At 36.1% G+C, this 18,255-nt stretch overlaps 1 protein-coding gene across 2 annotated transcripts in view; it reads right to left on the bottom strand.

The window, feature by feature from the left end:
• Positions 1 to 7,303: 7,303 nt before the first annotated feature.
• The window catches only part of ZBTB10 (zinc finger and BTB domain containing 10), a 33,222-nt gene continuing 22,270 nt past the window's right edge, over positions 7,304 to 18,255 (bottom strand). For both annotated transcript variants that reach the window (XM_007073796.3, XM_042972904.1), the window contains exons 3-6: positions 13,364 to 13,462; positions 8,803 to 8,979; positions 8,403 to 8,575; positions 7,304 to 8,138 (exon numbers count right to left, since the gene is read on the bottom strand). In XM_007073796.3, coding sequence (XP_007073858.1) covers positions 7,833 to 8,138; positions 8,403 to 8,575; positions 8,803 to 8,979; positions 13,364 to 13,462 — 755 coding nt within the window. In that variant the 3' untranslated portion in view covers positions 7,304 to 7,832. The remainder of the gene's footprint in view (positions 8,139 to 8,402; positions 8,576 to 8,802; positions 8,980 to 13,363; positions 13,463 to 18,255) is intronic.

The following is an 18,255-nucleotide window of genomic DNA, read 5'->3' as shown; positions in this document are numbered from 1 at the left end:
TCCATAGGCTAAAATGGGAGCTCACATTTTTGAGTATAGTATAAGTCACCAGTAGCAACAAAGAAAGAAGGGCCAGAAAACAGACTGGATGCCAGTAAGTCACCTACCTTCAGAAGACCCACATAAGGGCAGAAGTTTAGAATGAATGACTCCAAAAAACTGCCAGAAATCTAATGTAGGATTCTAATAAACATCTTTAGACCTATGAAGTAACAAAATCCTAAAAGAAGGTAAATTTAAGACTACCAATAAAAGAAAATCCACATCAACATATATAAAGCTGTTGTTCAAATCTCCCTTGCCACAGGTGAGGATAATTCCTTGGACTAGAGCTCTTGGACATGGATTCCGTTCCTAGAACTGCGATTCTTTGGAATGAGTTAATTATTTGATCTAATCCTTTAGGTGGCAATTACTTTAAAAATTAGCATAGTAAAACCTACTTTGGAGAATTACCCATGTGTCCATGAAAATGCAACATCCCAGTTTAGGAATCTAGGTCTTACCATAATCCAAGTGGATGGCTCATGAACAGGGGAGAGGGTGACAAAACTACTAATCTCCATCTTCCACATGAACACAATCTTTCATATGGCAAAATATAAATGCCTACACAACATGTCTCTTTACAAATATAAAACTCATCATCAGCAACAAAAGCATTAGATCTAAATGATCTTTATTGATGCATTGCTGCACTCTACATCAAAGTATAAACTCTAATAGGGTTTTTCACATCTTCCTCACATACACAGAATATTAGATACTTTAAGATGTTAGTGGGGGCTATACCAGTCATTTTAAAACAAATATTTTACAGCAAATGGCTAATACTTAATCTTGTCACTAACTATTCCAAGTTATATGGATGGTGTAGGTTAAAAAAAAAATCAAAAGGCTATGTGCACTGAGATTTCTATCATGATACCTGCTATAAGTTGGGTTTGGTTATTATGTCTTCAGATAGTGGTCACCTATGGGGGTATTGTGGGAAAGGATCCAAAGGAATCCCACACATCCTGTGCTTGGCAACACAAACTACTTGTAAACGAAATTAGCTTATTAACTATATGCCATTAGATAGTAGCAAGCAAATTCCTAAAAAATTTGCTGACGGTCTTTTAATCACTTAGTAAATAATTTTGAACTCAGAATGCGTGCCAGAAATTACATTTAAGTTCACTTTGTAGTCTCTAATTTCAGTTTTCCCAAATCCTGGATCCCAAAACTGACTGCAAAGTCATTGTTGTAACCTCTCTGGGAATCAGTTATCAGTCTGTCAAAATTTCTTTCAACCTAGGGGATCCTGGTGGCTCAATCGGCTGAGTGCCCAACTTTGGCTCAGGTCATGATCTCACAGTGTGGAGTTCGAACTGCTGCTGTAAGTACAGAACCTCCTGCTTCAGACCCTCTGTCCCCCTCTCTCTTTGCCCCTCCCCTGCTTGTGTGCTCTCTCTAAAAAATAAACATTAAAAAAATTTCCTTCAACCTAAAAACTTATACAATTGGGGTACCTGGGTGGCTCAGTTGGTTAAGTGTCCGACTCTTGATTTCAGCTCAGGTCATAATCTCAGTTTGTCGGTTTGAGCCTTGCATTGAGCTTTGCACACTGATCATGCAGAGCCTGCTTGGGATTGTCTCCCTCTCCCTCTGCCCTTCCCAGCTCACAGTGTTTCACTCTCAAAACAAACTTTTTAAAAAATTCTACAATTATCTTGAAACATTTTGTGTCGCTGAGTGACTGTTCAGACATGTGCTAAGAAATGATTGCCTCCTGTGTATCTTTCACTAATATTCTAAAACATACCAAATTATGCCTGGAAGATTAATAATTACTTATTGCCAAACTTTGGTTGGGTTGGAAAAAAGAAATATCTGGCTGGCAATCAGAAAGTATCAATAGCATGTAAAGGCACCATGCAGTAATACAGCCTATTTTTTAATTCCTATAATTAACTGAATAGATTTCTTGTGGTTCATTTTTTATTTCCTTTAGTTCAAAATTGAGAAAAAGTTACAACACAGACGAAGACCTGAAGGACCTTTAATTTTCTCATCTAACCAAGGACCCAGTAATTTAATTTCCTATACTACCTTCCAAACATTGGTCTGTGATGATGTGCAAAGTGAAAAAGAAAAAAGCTCAAATAGCAATTTTTTCCATAAAGCTAAACCAATCGCTCTTAATTTCCACTGTATCCTTTTTGGTGTCATGAGATACTTACACATAATCTTATCGATGTTCTTGCTAAACCAGATAAAAAACTGGTTAACTACAATGGTCCAAAAATTTTTAAGCGAAAAACAAAACACCTTTGGATAGAAATGTTTGGTCAATTATTACCTTAGCCAAACGGCTTATCAGGTAATCTTCCACTTTCTCTAGAATATCTCCAGCAATAGGACATCTGGTTTCTTTCTGAAGCAATTACATTTCATCTTTGGATAATTACTAAAAGCTGCTTTTTAATCTGGAGTCAAATAGTCCCAGTCTTAACCTCTTGGAACCATACAGAATATATGTAATTATTCTGCCACATGACGGCTTTTATAAGTTTAAGACACTAGGCTTTTACACGTTACATGGCCACCCTTCTCCAAACAAAACTTTCATTTCTTTAGTAAAGTCTGTATCTGGTCACTCTATGATTTCCTTTGTTCTATTACTAACACCACAACCACAAATACCTAAAAAAATAATAATAAAACAAGTATGTTTTCTCTATATTATTAAAGTTACAGACACCCAAAACATAGATTTACTTGTAATTCATTAGTCTACTAATACGCAGTAAATATGGGATGTAGTTTACCTTTGCTTTTCAATCCACTTCCCAAATTATGCACACGTGTAAATTAGAGGGGAAATATTTTAATGTTTTCTAAAACCTGTAAAGAATCCCAAAAGTAATAAAGATTAAAAGATAGATGAAATGCTGATTACAAATCACTGCTATCTATTAATTAAAGCAGCTCTCCAAGCATTACGAGGAGGTAGTTTGAGTCATTTATGCACTTCATATAAAAACATACAAACCAAAAAACCCTATTATGTAATTCAAACGTGTAAACCTTAAGTACAAAGATATCTGAATTATACATAAGTCAAAGTTAACAAAGGTGCTCCCCTACCCCAAATAGTCCAAATTAATACACTTTCAAAGAAATCTGAATTAAATGTCAGAGTCAACAAAATTCACAAAGCCAGAAGCAAGTTTAGTGCTCACAAGTTTATATTTTTAGGTTTGATAAAGATTCTTGTGTATTTTCTAAATACACAGACAAAACAGTTTTGGAAGTTTACATACATGTCTTAGGACACTTATACTAGGTAGGTAAATTACATTTAAAAAATTGGTCTTCGTAAAAGATCTTCCCCAAGAGCTTTTACAAACAGCAGGCAGAAGAAAGCGTTCTTTTATGTTTACAGTGTTTAAAATGCTGATTCTCCCATTTCATAATGGCCTCAACCATCCCTCTCCTCAACCCAAAATTTTGTTCTCAATAGCCAGTGTACTCCAAATTAAGTACCCAATGTCATAAAATTCAGGGCCAGAAAACATCTTTTAAAGTGTGCTTATCCCTAACACATTTTAAACTATCTAAGAACTGTTCAACTTCATTTGAAAGCAGGGATACAGCAGGAAAAAACTTGCCATTTTAAATCCTAAAGTGACTAAGAAAAAACACCTGTTAGTTCTAAGCACATATATTATGTACCATAGTTAAGTTTAAGGATCTGGGTGACTGAACGGCACAAAAACTGGGGTTCGCATCTAGTTCTTCACTTTAAGACCATCCTTTTAAAAATAAAAATGCCACAGCCAATTAATAGCATGTGCTATACTGAGGTCAGGTGTCTTATTTATAGTCAGGTGACAAAACTGCTGTATTAGGAGGAAAAGACTGATAAGGATATTTGAGGGGGAGGAAAGATTAGACACTCAAATTCCTAACGTATGATGTTTTATGGGGAGAACATGTCTCCATACACAAACTGCTTTTAAAGCACTGAAATTCTACAAAAGTTTAATGAGGCAGTTAATAGAGCCCCCTAAAAAGAACATGGGCTTCAGAATCAGATCTGGTCAAAACCCAGCTCTACCACTTAGTAGCTGTGTCACATCGGGCAAGTTATGTTATGCAAATTTCTTGGAGCCTTTTCTCTTCCATAAAATGGAGACAATAGCACCCACCTTAGGGAATTAGACAAAATAATGTAAAGCGCAAGGGCACATGTAGGCACTAAAACAATGGTAGCTTTTGAATCATTATCCAGAAAAATAAACTCTTCTATGTTGACAAAATCTTTAAAATATACATAAAGCTTACCGAAGTTTTTAAATTTATTTTTTAGAACTCCTCTTCCATCACACTTTGCCCCGTATTATACTCCTCCAGTCATCTTCAGGCTTTTTACAACTGTACTGTATGAATATAAATTTCCCAACCCTGATCCTTTCATTTTCTATTTTCTCCCCCTTTCCTCTTGGTTCACATCTATTATTAAACTAAGATGTATTAGGCTCCTATTATGCACCAGACATTGTTCTAAGCGCTTTACATGAATTAACTCATTCATTTCTCTCTTCTCCAGCAGGATGGCTCTACCAAAACCAGCTAGTGTTTCCCTTCCCCCCGCAAATTTCAAAGCTATTCATTAGTGTTCAGCTTCCCCTTCCTACAGTTTTTTTAAGCTCTTAATTGCTAGGGTGCTAAAATTTAGCAAAACATCTAGTGAATATGAATAATGAGGGCCAATAACAACAATGCAGGGACCATATGGAAGTAACTGTCTCTGAGAATTCTAAGAAATAATACATGATCTTGATTTATATGAGAGGGTCTGTTACTAGAGCAAATAGGAAAGAAAGTTTATATTCTTCCTCTTCATTAAAATTACAAGCTCTAAAATATGCTTCTCATTTAAAATATAAGTTACAAGAGAAAAATTCAGCAAATGTATAACACATAATTCTGCCAGGGCTCCACAGACAAAATTATGAGTATTTCATTGTCACCTTGAGACCAATCATAAGTTCTTATTATCTATCAACTTCCTGAAATTGTACTGTAAGTCAGAAAAAGAATATACTTTAAAAAAAAAAAAAAAAGTCCAGTAGTATACCTTAGTACTAAAACTATTTTTAAAAAAAGACCTAGAAGGGAAAAGGCAGTCCCTCGAGATCATGAAACAAAATAAGTTAGGCAGTCAGCAAGTAGAAAAATCTGTCAGTTCTGTTTCTGGTAAAATGTTTACTTTAAAGAAGAAATTTTTATATAGGCTGAGGCTAATATATTCAAGAGTATAAACATTATTCCTTTGGATTACCTTTCTAAAAACAAACTTTTAAAGTATCATATTTCAGTTGACTAAAAATATAGCCAAATCTGTCACAACACAACATAAAAAGTAATGGACAATTATAGAATATTTTAAATTAACAGTAACAAGCCATCTACATCAAACCTTGTTTCCAACTAAAACCAAAACAAAAGCACAACAATCCCGTAGTGTACCAAGTGTGTATTTCAATTTACTGTATGCAATCTAACAAAAATTTGGTCATAATTTACCAGATATACATAAATGATTTAAGTAGTAAAAGAAAATTCAGTTTAAAGAGAGTAAGTTCATATCTTGAGGAAAAGTAAAAGTACATTAAGAATGTAAAGCCAAGTCCAGTTTCTATGCAATAAGTGAACTGTAGTCTAATAAAGCAGATTTAGGTGATTTTCAGATATATATCTTTTCTCTTTAATATATATTTATATATAGACAGATCTACCAATTGTAAACTATGGTTTATTTTAAAGGAGGGGGATAATGGGATGAAAGAAATCTTTATACTATACTTACATATTCACAAAGCAGAACATTTTACGTTTAAAATACTTTTTCATTCATAGTATCTTTGCCCAACTAACGTCTACTTTGGACCCCACCAGAATTACATTATACTCATTTGTCTAGAACACTGAGAATAAGATGTACTCTTCAGTCTTAAACAAAAATCAAAACCAAACTATTCATGTCAGTTTTACAATTATGTAGAAACTACAATAAAGTTTAGATGACAAAAGATGTATCTAACCATGTAACTGTATTTTATATCTTTGATTTATCCAAGCAAAAACATCAATGTCTAACATTAAACCATTATAGTACTGAAGTCGGAGACAATGAGAAAGCTTGTCTCTTAAAAAACCTATCAGCTTTTCAACTTTGATCAGATGGAGCACCAAAAGGATTATGTCTGTCAAAGTATACTTTGCAATTTTTTCCACACAAATAGCATAATTTAGTGACCTGATATAAAATAGGAAAATATACTCAATTTCTATTTAAAAGAAAGCTGAAAATATGATATCCCTCAATCTTATATAATATACAATATGTTCCTGATAAATGTCATGCATGTTAATATTAATTATGTGAAATGCTGCTGTGAGTTTAACAATCAGCTAATTCATCTGTCATTAGGCTAAATAAATCTGACAATTTCAACTTAATACATCACCCCTTGTACCCTGAAGAATTTAGTTAACAGAATAATTGTAAAGCCTCTCAATATCTTATTTGTAAGATTTTTGCAGATTGTTGAATCATGGTGACTACCAGAAAGACTATATATGAAGATGTAGTAACTTTGAGGAATTGAAAAAATAATGATCTATCATAATTTCAAAACGTTCAATATCCCAGTAAGTATCAAACAAAAGAGAATGCACTTTTTGTGTTATTTTTAATGATAAAAAGGGCACAGGAATAAAAACCTGATATTTCACTTATATTGCATAACAAGCTAACCAAACTGGACATGGAGGTCAAATTAGGAAACAAATCATTTTCCTTATTGTTTCTATGACGACTTTTCTTTCGATTAGATTTCTGTCTTTTCATATAGGACTGAGGTATAGTACACTGGCAAAAATAAAAAGAGGCAAACCAGAATAGTGCCAAAGTAACAGATACCCAAAACCGAATACCATGTCAGAAAACGTCATGTCATATAGTAACCATTTATCGATTACAGCAGCAGGAGAAAGTTACTTCTAGATCATAATCATTTTAGTGGTATTTGTCAACTTCGCCATGTTAACTTTGCAACATCATTTCTTCATTTGTAAAGTAGTAAAATTCATGTCAAAAAGGAAAGGGGGAATGGAGGAAGTCAGTTAGTTCATTCCAATAAATTACCTCTCCAGTTCTTATAAACATGCCCATCAGCACAAAATTGAGAAATAATACCTAAGACTAGAAGAGACTTGGTTTAAGTTATGAAGCAAATTAAAATGGAAAAATACAGAAAGGTAGAACCCATGGGGTTGAAAAGGCCCCTCACTGAAAATCTGTATTAAAAAAAATAAAATTAATAAAAATAAAAATAGAAACAAAACTCTACTAGTACAAACTAGCCTGAGTGGTTTGATGGACAGAGTATTGGGTCAGCTGTCACTGTAGTCTTATAAATGGGTTTTCTTCATTCATGTTAAAGTGGCACATGAATGTAAGCTCTTTAAGGACACATACTATATATTCATAGGACCCAAATAGTTACTGTATATCCTATAAATAAAAAATATTTTTGATAACTGACTGAAGATGGGACTCCATGTAATCCAACCACAAGGTTGTTTGCTGTACAGTCCTGTGCAAATATAAAAAAAAAAATTTTTTTTTTGCTATAAGGCTTTTTGACCCTACAGTTTTCACAGCAACATAACTACCATCCAGCATGTACCATATTTTGCAAGCCTTCAAGTTCAACAATTCAAATTGTCGATTCATATTATGTCCAAATGCAGCATCCTTGAGGAGTATAGGTCAGTTAATCATCTAGAGACATACAAACATCTCCTGATTCATCCCATCGAGATGGATCATTCTGATCTTCTCCATCATCAACCAGCTCTTCGTCAGCTTCTCCTACTTCATTTTCCTCATATTCTTCATCCCGAGGGAAATCTGTATCCTGTCCCTGATCTACACCTTCTTGCCCTCCTGGTTGTGATTTATCTGCACAGTCTACACAAACACCATAGCGTCGAGATCCATGTCTTATTCCAACACTGGCTGCTAACATGAAGATCTTCTTACACACCATACATTTGTATTTTTTATCCTTTTTATGCACCTAATTGAAGGGGGGAAAAATCCAATATAAGGATAGTACAGACAATAATGCATTTGAACCACTCAAACCACCCATTCAACAATGAGTGAATATATACCTTGTTTTTCTGTATGAAGTTCAGTTCATAAATCACATTCTCTGTTTAAGGCAATTTATTTAATATCAACCTTCCCTAAATTTCAGGTAATAGTGTTAAAATATCTTAAACTTCCCTGACATAAATATAGTTTATCTCAAAGATCATTTATATTTAAAGTTACTTACCAGGGAATGTCTTTTCACATGTTCTCTGCGAGTAAACAGTTTTCCACAAATGTCACAGCTAAATGATCTGACTCCCGTATGAATGAGCAAATGCCTTTTTAGTGTTCGTCTGTATTTGGCTACATAGCTACAATGAGGGCATTTTAACTTGTTCATGATTAGAGATGATTCACCTTTGAGAATAAAAACAAAACAAAACGAAACAAAAACACACACACACAAAAAGCAATTATATATTAAACAGAAAATTTGCTATCAAAACCTTGTCTCTATCCCTGAGAACAGGGATTATTATAGGGCTACCATACTATTCAATTTTTTTAAAACCCAGAATATGGAAGCTTTTAATTGTTAAAAATAATTTAAAAAATCTGTAGATGTTTAGATGACTAATACTTGCCATTTTCCCAAGTTTCTTGTTTTGGCCAAGATTCAGGCAATAATCCATACTTGAAATCGTTTGAAGCACCTGGTATCAATCCATACTTGAAATCATTTGAAGTACCTGGTAGCAATCCATACTTGAAATCACTTGAAGGGCCAGGCATCAGGCCATACTTGAAATCATGTGAAGTACCTAATACAATTGAAAAGTCATTCTGATACAATGGTGGTAATAAACACCTCTTATTAGAATTAAAAGAAAAAAATATTTATTTATATTTTATGAGCACTATGATAGAGAAGCTTAATATAAATAGCTAAATAAAAATGTCTACATTTTAGTCTAAAACTGACATGTCTGCATACTTTATTGCACTTTTTTCCATTATTTATTATCCTAATCATAAAACCCTGATTGGCAGGCATCTGAAATAGGAAAACTAAAATTTAAAACACAATTCAACCACAGGTAGAGAAAAATTTAGGGAAATAAATCTAAATACTATTTAATACTGCATGGAGGCCACAAGAAAAGTGCTCTTTTATACTGTATTTCAAACATTCAAAACAGCACTCTTAATTGTTACTCCTAATTATTATATCATTTGAGACTATCGCCCTGAAGCCCAGCTGTGGAATGGAATAGTGTCCTTATTGTCCCCAAAATAATCACAATCTTGTTTTTAAGACTAATCAGTATATGGGGCGCCTGGGTGGCTCGGTCGGTTAAGCGTCCGACTTCGGCTCAGGTCATGATCTCACGGTCCGTGGGTTCGAGCCCCGCGTCGGGCTCTGTGCTGACAGCTCAGAGCCTGGAGCCTGTTTCAGATTCTGTGTCTCCCTCTCTCTGTGACCCTCCCCCGTTCACGTTCTGTCTCTCTCTGTCTCAAAAATAAATAAATGTTAAAAAAAATTAAAAAAAAAAAAAAAAAAAAAAAAAAAAAAAGACTAATCAGTATAGAAAAACAGATGAAGAATAAATACAAGGAAATTACAAATTCAAGGTTCTCGCATTATTACACCCGTTTGTTGTTTCAGACACACTGGACAAGGTAACTGAATGCCCTCTTGGGAAGTTCATCAAAACCTCTCTAACTCCATCCTTAAATCCAGAAAGTAGAATTAGAATAGTCAATATCCCTTAAGGAATCTGTGCCAGAGGACCTTTAGACTAGCTAAGAGAAAAATTACCTCCTTTGGATATGATTCCTTTTTACTTCTTAAGATTTTATTTTTTTAAGTAATCTCTAAACCCAATGTGGTTGCTTGAATGAACTTACAACCCTGAGATCAAGAGTTGCATGCTCCACCGACTGAGCCAGCCAATCACCCCTGGACAAGATTCCTTCTTGAATTTGTATGTATTTCCCTAAATCCAGGAATCCTGTGGCAATGTAAACATATCCAGAATTCTCCATAGCTATTGCCACACTGATCCAATCAATCATCAACTCTTGCCTCTGGATTATTTTCAGTAGCCATCAGAGTTTGTATCCAGGCTCACAATGTTGCCCGCTTACAGTCTGCTCTCAACTCAGCAATTAGAGATTCTTTCAGAACTTTAATTCAGAGCCTGGCACTGCTCTGCTCAAAAGCCTGCAAGGACTACCCATATCTCATTCATAGTAAAAACCAAAGACTTCCAAAATCTTACATAGCCTTACCTACTCTAGCCCTTGCTTCTAACGACTCCCCCTGGTCAATCTGTTTCAGCCATACTGGCCTTTGTACTGTTCCTCCATGGGAAAATGGGTCCCTCTGCAAGACCTTTGCACTTCAACTCTTCTTTCCTCTGCCTGAACACTCCTTTCCAGGCTATATACTCACTCACTTGTGCAGTAATTAATTTTCCTCCCACAAAAACCATGGACTTTATATAAAACAATGCTTGTTAAAAAGGACTTCGTAAAAATTTATTTTCCTGTATCTACCTGCCAGATATACTACTTCTCTTAAAAATTAAAATAACTTGGGGTGCCCGGGTGGCTCAGTCGGTTAAGCATCCGACCTCAGCTCAGGTCATGATCTCATGGTTCAGGAGTTTGAGGCCTGCATCAGGCCCTGTGCTGACAGCTCAGAGCCTGGAACCTGCTTTGGATTCTGTGGTCTCCCTCTCTCTCTCTCTCTCTGCCTGTCCCCCATTCATGCTCTCCTTCTCTCTCTCTCTCTCTCAAAAATAAACATTTAAAAAAATTAAAATAACTTAATATTTCTTCTTCATTGAAAGTATCACTAACCAACAATGCAAAAGGTCTCTAAGGTGTTTAAAATTTCACTATAATCGGCGCACAGGGGAGGCTGAGTTGGTCGAGCCATCCAACTCTTGATTTCAGCTCAGGTCACGATCTCTCCTTTCTTGGGTTTGAGCCCCATTATCAGGCTCTACAATGACAGCACAAGCCTGCTTGGGACTCTCTGCCCCTCTGCCCCTCTCTCTCAAAATAAATAAACTTAAAAAAAAATTCATTTCTATTAATGTAAATTGTTTTATACTTGGAATACCTTTATACCTTTTTAATGTCAGTAAAGACTTCTGAATTGACAATTAGACAATTAAACTATAATGTACTTCTGTTCAAGGGTAAGTTTTCAGAATCCTAAAGTGAGACATCATGCGTGTACATGTGTGTGTGGGGGGGGGTGGAGACTGGGATGGGGGTGGTAGCCTGTGAACACAAATCTATCAATTTTCAGTTTTACACTTCTACATAAAGCCTGAGCTTTGACTTGTAGTTCTTGATGAAATCAGTACAAAAAAGCTGAGAGCAAGAACTTGCCTGTTTTACTCACCTTTGTATTGCTAATGTCCAAAGCATATACCCTTCAACTATTTATTGAATAAATGTATCTAGTGAATGCTAACACACACGTACTATTTTTTACTTCCTCAAAATACTTAAAAAAATTAAAACTTTTTAATACTCGAAATTCTGTATTTCTCTAGGTAATCTAAAGATCTAATAAACATCCAGGATAACAGACAAGAGACACCATATCTAGAATACAAAATTCAAATTAAGAAAACCTCAACCCAAACTTCTTTCACCTGTCCCAATTCTTTTAACAGTAGAAATTACTATTTATAGGAAGTATATGAGCAGTTTGACAAAGGTATTGCCTTTATAATTCAATACACTGGAAGATCATTAAGGTAATTAAAGATCTACTTCAAAACTGTGCTCACTGTTTAATAATATCCTTCAGGGTACATTTTTCCATAATGGCAAACTAAGAAGAAAGCAGTGTTTTTCTGAACTCAAATCCTAAGACAAAGGCTGATCTCAGTCATAAAAAGCACATGGATCAAAATGACCCCTAAGAGAAACGGCTTTAAACCAAGGGTTTACTTTTTTTGAAAAGATTATATGGACCATCCCCCATTGAAAATGTTTATGTGTAGAAATTCACTTCACCCCTCAATATAGCATGTATTTTCTAGAGCTTTTTCAAACATAACCACAGTACCTTTATCGCATCCAAGAAATTTAAAATTGCCCAACTACCATTTAACCCATACTACATATTCAAATTTCCAACTGTTCCCCAAATGCCCCTTTACTCATTTTAGAACCCTGATGTTATCAAGACTGATAATGCCTTTTGGTTGGTCTCCTGGAGTCTAGTGGTTCTTCTGCTGGTCTTTCATGGCATTAACATTTAAAAAACCCAGAGTAGCTAGATTTCTGTAGGCTTGTCTGATATCTCCCTCATGATCAGATTTGAGTTAAACATTTTGGCATAGGTGATGTTGTGCACCTGCTACTGCATTATGGCAAGAGGCAGGTTATTTCTGTTTTTTTTATTGTAAAGAAATCTTTTCTTTTTTGTAACTGAAATAATCTATGGGATAACATGAAGACCATGTGAATATGCTATTACAACAGTCTTTTGCCCAGTCATTATGGGATAAGCCCATCAACAGTGGCTTAACATCCATGGATGATCTTGAATTGTTTCCTGTGGGGTATTTTTCAATTCTATCATTCTGTATTTATTAGCTTGGCATTCTGTTAAGAAAGCTTTTCCCTCTCCTAATTTACTCAGACTCACATTATTCTCTGGAATATTCATGGATTCTTTGCCTTTACTTCTCCCAAAGTTCAAATGATAGAAATATTACTATTCAGAATTAACATTTTGTATTGCCATCACTAATCATACTATTATTTTATATCAAAGCTAATTAAAATACATTAACTAGCCATTTGGATAATTATCATTCTCATTCCATGTATATACTAGCAGGAAACCACCATCTCTATTAACTTAATTATTCTGATATTTAAGAATTCTAAAATCTCTAAATAAATGCCTCCCACAAAGAATAAGAAACACCCATCTATTTGTGTTCACCAGGCTTCCAAAGCATTATCGCAAACATAGCTACTCTCCTTTAAGGGAAGAAACTGAGGGGTGCCTGGCTGGGTGTGGAGCCTACTTAAAAATAAATAGATAAACTGATTAGACAGACAGATAGGAAAGAAACTGCAGTAGGTCCTTAAACATATACACAAACAATGCCAAATCTTTAAATCCTCTTAAACATACTCTTACTAATAAAATCCTACTGCACCTACCAGCATCACCTCCATCCTGATTGGAGCCGGCTTCAGCCAATAAATTTGTATTCACATTCCTATCACAATCTGGCCCTGAGAGTAGAGCACCATCCAGGTCTGAAAAGGAGATATTTTAATCAGTTATTTACAACCATACCATAGCCATCATCAAAACACCACTCCCTTCTTGGTATTGTTTCTTATGCAACACTAAATAGAAAAATATATGTAAGTATTAAATACCTGCTATATGCTTAATGCCATTAAGGTACAAAATCGTTAAGACATGGTTTTCAACCACAAGAACAAGTGCACACTCAACAGTGAGTACACTGTACTGAACATGAATAAGCTTTAGAGACAGGGTGAATTAGGCTACTGGCTATGTGAGCAAGTACCTCAGTTTCCTCATATGCTTCCAACTAGATCACAGATTTGATATATATAGGTAATGCAAGTCAAGTGTTAGAGTTTTGGTGTCTGGCATCCAATGACAGCTGCTACTGCTGCTAGTACCAAGTACTAGGTGTGTAAAACATGGTTTCTGTATTGATTCAGAAATGAAAAAGACCAATTAAAGCTAGAATAGTAAAGCAAGGCTTCAGAGAAGAGGTAATTCCTTAGAATTAACCTTGATACATGGAAAGGATGTGGAAAGGCAGCGTAAATGACATACTAATGATACCAATACTTTTGGTTCCAATCTGTTAATTTCTTTTAAATCTGTTCCATCCCTTCTGTTTCTCTACCACTGCCTTAATTCAGGCATCATCATTCTCTTGGATTAGTGAATTACTGAAACAGTTTCTTGGGTCTCCTTGCTTAAAAATATAATGCTCATAGTTCTATTCATTATCTTTTTTTAATGTTATTTTGAGGGAGACAGCATCCTAAGCAGGCTACACGTCCTCAGCACAGAGCCTGACCCAGGGCTGGAACTAACGAACCCATGAGATCATGACCTGAGTTGAAATCAAGGCATCCTCTTGGTACTTTAATTGGGCGCCTGGTTGGTTCAGTTGGTTAAGTGTCCGACTTCAGCTCAGGTCATACACAGTGCAGAGCTTGCTTCAGATCCTGTCTCCCTCTCTCTCTCTGCCCCTCCCCCGCTCGTGTGCACACGCACGCTCTCTCTCAAAAATAAACTTCAAAAAAACTTTTTTAATGTTTATTATTTTTGAGAGAGGGACAGAATGCAAGCAGGGGAGGGGCAGAGAGAAAGGGAGACAATATCCAAAGCAGGCTCCAGGCTTTGAGCTGTCAGTGCAGAGCCAGATGTGGGGCTCAAACTCACAAATTGCAAAATCATGACCTGAGCCAAAGTGAGATGCTCAGCTGAATGAGCCACCCAGGAGCCCCAAAAATAAACACTAAAAATGCCACTTTGGGCACTCCTGGATGGCTCAGTCAGCTGAGCATCTATCGGTTTCAGCTCAGGTCATGATCTCAGTTTTGTGGATTTGAGCCCCATGTAAAGTAGAACCTGCTTGGGATTCTCTCTCTTTTCATCTCTGCCCCTCTCCTGCTCATGCTGCCTCTATCTCTCTCAATAAACTTAAGAAAAATTGGGGACATCTGCGTGGCTTTGTCGGTTAAGCTTTCAACTTTGACTCACGTCATTCAGGTCATGATCTTGCGGTCCGTGAGTTCGAGCCCAGCATCAGGCTCCTTGCTGACAGCTCAGCGTCTGGAGCCTGCTTCAGATTCTGTGTCTCCTTCTCTCTCTGCCCCTCCCCCACTCATGCGGTCTCTCTCAAGAATAAACATTGAAAAATTTTTTTTTTATTTTTTAAATGCCACTTTTTATGGACAATCTGTCCTCTACTTCCAAGATTCATTTTTTTTTAACGGTTATTTATTTTTGAGACAGGGAGAGACAGAGCATGAACGGGGGAGGGGAAGAGAGAGAAGGAAACACAGAATCTGAAGCAGGCTCCAGGCTCTGAGCCATCAGGCCAGAGCCCGACACGGGGCTCGAACTCACGGACAACGAGATCGTGACCTGAGTTGAAGTCGGACGCTTAACTGACTGAGCCACCCAGGCGTCCCCCAAGATTCATTTTTGATAATACCACTCCATACTTACTGATCTAGCTTCCCAACACTCAAGATAAAAAAAATTTTTTAAATAACAAAGAGAGAAATCCTTCCTCTTTACATAAGCAGATACTTGATTCAAAAAAAAAAAAACAAAAAAACTCCATGGTGGGCAAATGAAACTGTGGTACACTTACACAATGGAATTCCACCCAGTAATGGTTCTAGTGCATAGTTATAAAACCTCAAATCACTGAATGGATCTGGCATTTATGGTCTGGTCTAAGAAGCCAGTAGGATTACGTATTTGCATAATGAAGGAGAGAAGAGTATATATTGATCCTCTCAAGCAGGTGCAGATAGGTCATATAGAGCCCTGCAGGTCATGGTCAGGATTCTGGCCTATAGTCTAAAAGCAAAAGAAGGATTTTAAACAAGGTGTTAATTTCATTTACCTTAAAAAAAAAATCCTGGTATTATATGAATTAATTAAAAGAGGGCAAAAAGGTGACTAGTTAGTAAACTATTTTAGAAATTCAGGTAAGAACTGATGGTGGCCTTGACTGACGAGAGCAACAAATGGGGGAAAGTAGAGAAGTAAGGAAACTTTGTGGAGGAAGAACCAATAGTGCTTGGTGACAGACTGAATATGGAAAAGGCAGGGTTTGAAGGTAATGAGGGAAATTTCCAGCCTATACTAAAGGCAGTTAGGAAACTCTGGTGGGTAGAGGACCAGTTTTGGAGGCTTACGTAGTTATGAAGATACTGAGTTTGACATACCTAAGAAAGAGGTAATTTAATAATAGGTTTGGAGTAGGAATAGGGGTTAAATGGGTAAACTCTAGATACTGCCTGGGACCAAATCTCATCTGTGCCACTTCCCAGCTGTGTGACAGTTGTGAAGCAGTTTATTTTGCTTTTCTAACATAGTGGTTCTCAAAGTATGGCTCCTAAATCAGCAGCATCAGCATTATCCGGGAACTTGCTAGAAATGTAATTTTCAGGACCTATCCCAAACCTACTGAATCAGGTTACTGTGGTGGTGGGGGCCCAGAAATCTGCATTTTAAAAAGCCCTCTAGGTGATTCTGATGCTTACTAGAGACTGAGAACTGTTCTATTATAAAAATGGGGAAATTATCAGGCAAAGAACTAAGTACTTTTCATTTATTATCTCAAAGGACCAAATTAGATAAATGAAAAGTACTTAGCTCTTTGGTAAATAGCAAACACTCAAACTTTTAATTTTTTTTAATTTAAGCTCCCAAGTGAAGAAATTTAGTACCAAAGGCTATACAGATTTGATGCTTCAACTGGTGATAAAAATGAGTTGTCAGAACGTATGTGGTAAATAAGACCACGGAAGTAAACAGAGGAGACCATTAGGAAAAAAATATGACCAATATGCTGAGGAATCCTAGCATTCAATAAACTTGAAAAGGATATAAAAGGACTTTAAGAAAGATTATTTAAAAAAAATCTTTTTAATGTTTATTTGTGTGTGTGTGTGTGTGAGAGAGAGAGAGAGAGAGAGAGAGAGAGAGAGAGAGAGGGGGGGGGAGGGAGGGAGAGGGGCAGAGAGAGAGGGAGACACAGAATCTGAAGCAGGCTCCATTCTGAGCTGTTAGCACAGAGCCTGCCTGACACGGGGCACCTGAGCCCAAGTCGGACGCTTAACTGACTAAGCCACCCAGGCGCCCGTGGAAAAAGAGTATTTCAAGAAATACTCCACCATGACAATGCTGAAATGCTGCCAAAACTTCAAGATTAAGGACTGAAATGTGCATTACTTTCATTCAATAAATACTGAGCACCTAGGACATCACTAGTGATCTTAGAGTAACACTGGTGTTATCAGTGGGGCAAGGAGAAAGAGCAAGAGTGGCCTGTGCTGTGGATGGAAAATGAAGAATTATGATATATAATACAATCTGAGAGATTTGGTTGCAAAAGGGAATAGTGAGAAATAGAGAAAGAGTTTATTTTTTTAAAGATGAAAGTAATAAGCATCTTTGAATGCTGAAATGAAGAGGTCACTAATTAAGAGAAAAGTTAAAAATATTGAGGAAATACTGCAAAGAGGAGTCTGGAATCCAGAAGCAAATGTTTGGGTACTTAAGAGAGAGAGAAAGGATAATCAACATATAGAGATAAATTTGAAGACAAGTACTTAAGGGCATTCATCTATTGGCTTTTATATTCTCCATAAGGTGGAATAGTAAAATAGGAAGTTATTGCCTACAGTAAATGTTGGCTGTCAGGAGAATGAACAAGTACTTCATATGCAGAGCAGGAAAAGGAAATAGACACAGACTCCTTTACCTGTTCCTTGAGAGAAGGGATATTGGTTAGGTTTTATTTTCCCAGCATTGTCATAATGAGTGACAAAATGCTTTTCAACAAGTGTTGTTAAATGTTGGTTTGAATATTCTGCCTTCTGCAACCTCTATTACTAGTTTAATTAATGGCATTTAAATGACAATTTCTCAGTTTTCTGGTGTACAGTAACATTAAAACATAACCAGTAACTGAAAATAATTAACTGAAATCTAGTGCCTTTGTTTTCCTATGAAAACCTGAATGTATTTCAATAGTAAATTTAAATTGTTATTCAAACAACTGTACTAGGTTTCCCCAATATCTTTTTTTTTTTTTTAAGTCACTATTCTGAAGAATATAGCCTGTTCAGAGGGCACTACAAAGTGGGTTTGTAAATACAGGCAGGGCGTTTCTATTTATGTAACATTCTATAGTGATTTGTTGAAGGCTTCCTCAGCTAGTTCTTAAAATAGACATTTCCTGTCTCCTACTCTACCTCTTAAGTATTAGAATTTAATTTGTGATCTTTACCCTAAGCTCAGAACACCTCAACCT

Source organism: Panthera tigris, chromosome F2 (assembly GCF_018350195.1).
Source record: "Panthera tigris isolate Pti1 chromosome F2, P.tigris_Pti1_mat1.1, whole genome shotgun sequence".
In the NCBI taxonomy this organism is placed as follows: Eukaryota; Metazoa; Chordata; class Mammalia; order Carnivora; family Felidae; genus Panthera; species Panthera tigris.
Note: the sequence above shows the minus strand (reverse complement) of the source record. Positions and strands in the feature narration are given on the sequence as shown.